Source organism: Notolabrus celidotus, unplaced genomic scaffold (genome assembly GCF_009762535.1).
Source record: "Notolabrus celidotus isolate fNotCel1 unplaced genomic scaffold, fNotCel1.pri scaffold_634_arrow_ctg1, whole genome shotgun sequence".
Taxonomy (NCBI): Eukaryota; Metazoa; Chordata; class Actinopteri; order Labriformes; family Labridae; genus Notolabrus; species Notolabrus celidotus.
Window position 1 is genome coordinate 1 of NW_023260430.1, and position 5,242 is coordinate 5,242.

Here is a 5,242-nt window from a genome sequence, read left to right on the forward strand (position 1 = left end):
CTGTCACACACACACCTGTCAGCACCTCAAACCTTCTGATTCAAAAGACCTTCATCATCTCACACTGAGGAAGAGGAGGGGGGGAATGTAATGTAGGTCTGGATTATACTCGGGGTCAGTTTACAGGGACAGCGTGGACTTGGACCCCTCCCTCAGCAGTACTGATAAGGTGTAATCAGCGGGGGCGGGGCTTAAGCACAGGTAAACAGAGAAAGGCACGTGGTGTTTGTTTACAGACGCTGAGAAGGTCAGCGCATAGGAACATGTGAACCAACACGGCGTTAGACCAGGTTCAAAGGGGGTCGGTTTGGTCAGGTCTGAGTCTGCGGTCAGCTGCCACACGTCAGGAATGTTCAGGAGGCTTCAGAGGGAGGAAGGGGCGGGGCTATGAAGTCAAGCCCCGCCCCCGGCTGGTGACATCATTCTACATGCCCATCCTGATGCTCTGGATGATCTGAAAGATGGCTGCACACACACACACACACACACACACACACACACAAAGAGAGAGAGAGAGAGAGGGGGGAGATAGAGAGAGGGGGGGAGAGAGAGAGAGAGAGGGGGGGAGAGAGAGAGAGAGAGAGAGGGAGAGAGAGAGTCAGTTGTGACACACTGAGGAACAGTCTCCGTCTCAATCTTTAACACTTCTGAGCTCAGTTAGGCTCCACCTTGATCAGGTGTGTGTGGTTTATTGACTGCCTGCAGTCAGAGTGACACAGAGCATAGTGACATGTTTATATTGCACTAAGCCCCACCCCCATTTTAATCAGGCACTAAGCTCCGCCCCTACGATATGACGGGGTCAGACGGCTGCACCTACCTGCTCTTACATCATCAGGGGGCGGGGCAACAGTGTTACAGGTGATGTGTTTAATAACCTCTGTAAATCTGAGAGTTTAGATGAACCAATCACAGGCTGCGATTCCTGTTTGTTTGTTTTCAGAGACACAAACAACAAAACAGGATCCTACCACAAACACTGAGTTACCATCATAAACACACAAACAAACAGACACACACACACACACACAAACAAACAAACATAGACACACACACACAAACAAAGAACACACTGTGTGTTTAAAGACTCACCCGATCCACAGACAACGAAGATGAAGAGTGCGAGCAGCCAGGGACCCACACCTTTATCCTCAGTCAGGGCCCTCTGAAACACACACACACACACACACACACACACACACACACACACACACACACACACTCAGTTAATAAATGTGTCATTTTAACTGATAATTTGTAACAGTGATGAACAGACTGTATGTGTGTGTGTGTGTGTGTGTGTGTGTGTGTGTGTGTGTTCTGTCTTCAGAGTCTCAGATGTACCTGAGTTGAATCAGGTCTAGGTGAGTGGATTAATGAATACATGTGTTGTTTATGTGCTGAGAGAGCCTGAAGGCATCACAGAGAGCCTGAAGGCATCAAGGAGAGCCTGAAGGCATCACAGAGAGCCTGAAGGCATCACGGAGAGCCTGAAGGCATCAAGGAGAGCCTGAAGGCATCACGGAGAGCCTGAAGGCATCAGGGCATCACGGAGAGCCTGAAGGCATCACGGAGAGCCTGAAGGCATCACAGTCTGTGGTTCAGGGACTCGTAGTGACCCCTGGATTAATATCCAACCGATGTTTGAACACGAACACTGATTATTGATCTGAGGGGTTTTGGGTCTGAGGGGTTATTGGTCTGCGGGGTTTTGGGTCTGAGGGGTTATTGGTCTGCGGGGTTTTGGGTCTGAGGGGTTTTAGGTCTGAGGGGTTATTGATCTGAGGGGTTTTAGGTCTGAGGGGTTTTAGGTCTGAGGGGTTTTAGGTCTGAGGGGTTTTAGGTCTGAGGGGTTTAAGGTCTGAGGGGTTTAAGGTCTGAGGGGTTTTAGGTCTGAGGGGTTTAAGGTCTGAGGGGTTTTAGGTCTGAGGGGTTTTAGGTCTGAGGGGTTTAAGGTCTGAGGGGTTTAAGGTCTGAGGGGTTTTAGGTCTGAGGGGTTTTAGGTCTGAGGGGTTTACGGTCTGAGGGGTTTTAGGTCAGTGGGGTTTTAGGTCTGAGGGGTTTTAGGTCTGAGGGGTTTTAGGTCTGAGGGGTTTAAGGTCTGAGGGGTTTTAGGTCTGAGGGGTTTACGGTCTGAGGGGTTTTAGGTCTGAGGGGTTTAAGGTCTGAGGGGTTTTAGGTCTGAGGGGTTTACGGTCTGAGGGGTTTTAGGTCTGAGGGGTTTAAGGTCTGAGGGGTTTTTGGTCTGAGGGGTTTACGGTCTGAGGGGTTTTAGGTCTGAGGGGTTTTAGGTCTGAGGGGTTTAAGGTCTGAGGGGTTTTAGGTCTAAGGGGACTGAGTTGATCTGAACTCAGAGGGTAAAGCGCAGCAGACGGTGGATCGGAGGATCCACTTCCTCTGGTCCAGGACGGGTTTTTCAGGTCCCCTCGGGTCCAGTACCAGAGGAAGCTCCCTATATAAAATGGACCCTGGTCGGGTCTCTGCTGCTGGTGTTCAGTTTGTATTCATCAGAGACCCTGTAGGCCGTTGTTAAACTCACCGCTGACTTGATGACGTTTCCTCGCTGAGTGATGTTCTTGCTGTGTTTCTCGTTCGCCATCCGGATCCTCTGTTTGGCCACCATCCTGTCCTCGGGTCCTCTTCAGGGTCTAGCCTCGGTCTGTCTGTGAGGGTCTGTGTGCGGGTCCTCTTCAGGGATTAACCTGGGTCTGTCTGTGAGGGTCTGATGGAGGGGATTCTGCTCTGCGGGCTCGCTGCGGTGGATCCTGCTCGGCTGACGGACTGGGAGAGCCCGATTGAACGCTACGTCCTCAAAAGCACGAAGCCCCGCCCCCACGGCCACGTCACACACTGCCTCTGCCCTGGTGAAGTTAGTGTGCGTCACTACACAACTTCCTGTTTGTTCTTTCAAGGTAAAACATCTAAACACACACGCACACAGACACACACACACACAGGGACACACACACACACAGGGACACACACAGGGACACACACACACAGGGACACACACACACACAGGGACACACACACACAGGGACATAAACATAATATTATATGTTTTAATATAAAGATGATAAAGACAGTCTGTATGTTTTAATATAAAGATAATAAAGACAGTCTGTATGTTTTAATATAAAGATGATAAAGACAGTCTGTATGTTTTAATATAAAGACAGTCTGTATGTTTTAATATAAAGATGATAAAGACAGTCTGTATGTTTTAATATAAAGACAGTCTGTATGTTTTAATATAAAGACAGTCTGTATGTTTTAATATAAAGACAGTCTGTATGTTTTTAATATAAAGATAATAAAGACAGTCTGTATGTTTTTAATATAAAGATAATAAAGACAGTCTGTATGTTTTAATATAAAGATGATAATGACAGTCTGTATGTTTTAATATAAAGATGATAAAGACAGTCTGTATGTTTTAATATAAAGACAGTCTGTATGTTTTAATATAAAGATGATAAAGACAGTCTGTATGTTTTAATATAAAGATGATAATGACAGTCTGTATGTTTTAATATAAAGATGATAAAGACAGTCTGTATGTTTTAATATAAAGACAGTCTGTATGTTTTAATATAAAGATGATAAAGACAGTCTGTATGTTTTTAATATAAAGATAATAAAGACAGTCTGTATGTTTTAATATAAAGATGATAATGACAGTCTGTATGTTTTAATATAAAGATGATAAAGACAGTCTGTATGTTTTAATATAAAGATGATAAAGACAGTCTGTATGTTTTAATATAAAGATGATAATGACAGTCTGTGTTTTTAATATAAAGATAATAAAGACAGTCTGTATGTTTTTATATAAAGACAGTCTGTATGTTTTAATATAAAGATGATAAAGACAGTCTGTATGTTTTAATATAAAGACAGTCTATGTTTTAATATAAAGATGATAAAGACAGTCTGTACGTTTTAATATAAAGATGATAAAGACAGTCTGTATGTTTTAATATAAGATGATAAAGACAGTCTGTATGTTTTAATATAAAGATGATAAAGACAGTCTGTATGTTTTAATATAAAGACAGTCTGTATGTTTTAATATAAAGATGATAAAGACAGTCTGTATGTTTTAATATAAAGATGATAAAGACAGTCTGTATGTTTTAATATAAAGATGATAAAGACAGTCTGTATGTTTTAATATAAAGATGATAAAGACAGTCTGTATGTTTTAATATAAAGATGATAAATACAGTCTGTATGTTTTAATATAAGATGATAATGACAGTCTGTATGTTTTAATATAAAGATGATAAAGACAGTCTGTATGTTTTAATATAAAGATGATAAAGACAGTCTGTATGTTTTAATATAAAGATGATAAAGACAGTCTGTATGTTTTAATATAAAGATAATAAAGACAGTCTGTATGTTTTAATATAAAGATGATAAAGACAGTCTGTATGTTTTAATATAAAGATGATAAAGACAGTCTGTATGTTTTAATATAAAGATGATAAAGACAGTCTGTATGTTTTAATATAAAGATGATAAAGACAGTCTGTATGTTTTAATATAAAGATGATAATGACAGTCTGTATGTTTTAATATAAAGATGATAATGACAGTCTGTATGTTTTAATATAAAGATAATAAAGACAGTCTGTATGTTTTAATATAAAGATGATAAAGACAGTCTGTATGTTTTAATATAAAGATAATAAAGACAGTCTGTATGTTTTAATATAAAGACAGTCTGTATGTTTTAATATAAAGATGATAAAGACAGTCTGTATGTTTTAATATAAAGACAGTCTGTGTGTTTTAATATAAAGATGATAAATACAGTCTGTATGTTTTAATATAAAGATGATAAAGACAGTCTGTATGTTTTTAATAATTGATTCTCTTTTTGTTCCCATCCTGTGAAACTTCACTTGTTGTGCTTTTACTTTGAAACCGGAAGCGTTGTATCTGTCTCTTCTTCGTGGCTAACTTCAGGAGGCTGTTCTTCATTAATTCTTATAAATGAATAAATCCTCAGTTTGTAGTTTCCGGTGAGAGTTTGAGCTCCTCGTGTCAGAGAACACGCTCCTGATGAGTTTCAGAATAAAAGATTAAACTTTAATCATCGTGATTTAATGACGTGTTCTTCAGACGGCGGATCGTGTGCTGATGTGGCACTGATAAGCCCCGCCCCCTGCTGCTTTACGCACTTCCGGGAGACAGACTTTCTCTTTCCGGCACACGTAAACATGGCGCCCCCATC

The 5,242-nt window shown here is 40.9% G+C and overlaps 1 protein-coding gene across 2 annotated transcripts; it reads right to left on the bottom strand.

Moving 5' to 3' along the window:
• LOC117809935 (stress-associated endoplasmic reticulum protein 1-like) lies at nucleotides 1-4,940 on the bottom strand. 2 transcript variants are annotated; one of them, XR_004630645.1, is made up of 4 exons: nucleotides 4,926-4,940; nucleotides 2,540-2,921; nucleotides 1,093-1,165; nucleotides 1-465 (listed from the first exon to the last, which is right to left on the bottom strand). XR_004630645.1 is itself a non-coding variant. In XM_034679441.1 (3 exons), the coding sequence occupies exons 1-3, from the start codon at nucleotides 2,621-2,623 to the stop codon at nucleotides 425-427; spliced, it is 198 nt and encodes a 65-aa protein (XP_034535332.1). In that variant the 5' UTR covers nucleotides 2,624-2,819; the 3' UTR covers nucleotides 7-424. The 2 variants fall into 2 exon arrangements, 1 of the variants encoding a protein (XP_034535332.1); XM_034679441.1 differs by lacking the exon at nucleotides 4,926-4,940 and having other exon boundaries at nucleotides 7-465; nucleotides 2,540-2,819.
• Between the last annotated feature and the right edge of the window lie 302 nt (nucleotides 4,941-5,242).

What these genes read in the sequence shown, in the direction of transcription:
- LOC117809935 (XM_034679441.1), bottom strand. Translation starts at nt 2,623, where the DNA reads ATGGTGGCCAAACAGAGGATCCGGATGGCGAACGAGAAACACAGCAAG. An exon ending in GAAACGTCATCAAGTCAGCG is followed by an intron (nt 1,166 to 2,539) that starts GTGAGTTTAACA and finishes TGTGTGTTTCAG; the next exon opens with AGGGCCCTGACTGAGGATAA. An exon ending in CTTCGTTGTCTGTGGATCGG is followed by an intron (nt 466 to 1,092) that starts GTGAGTCTTTAA and finishes GTGTGTGTGCAG; the next exon opens with CCATCTTTCAGATCATCCAG.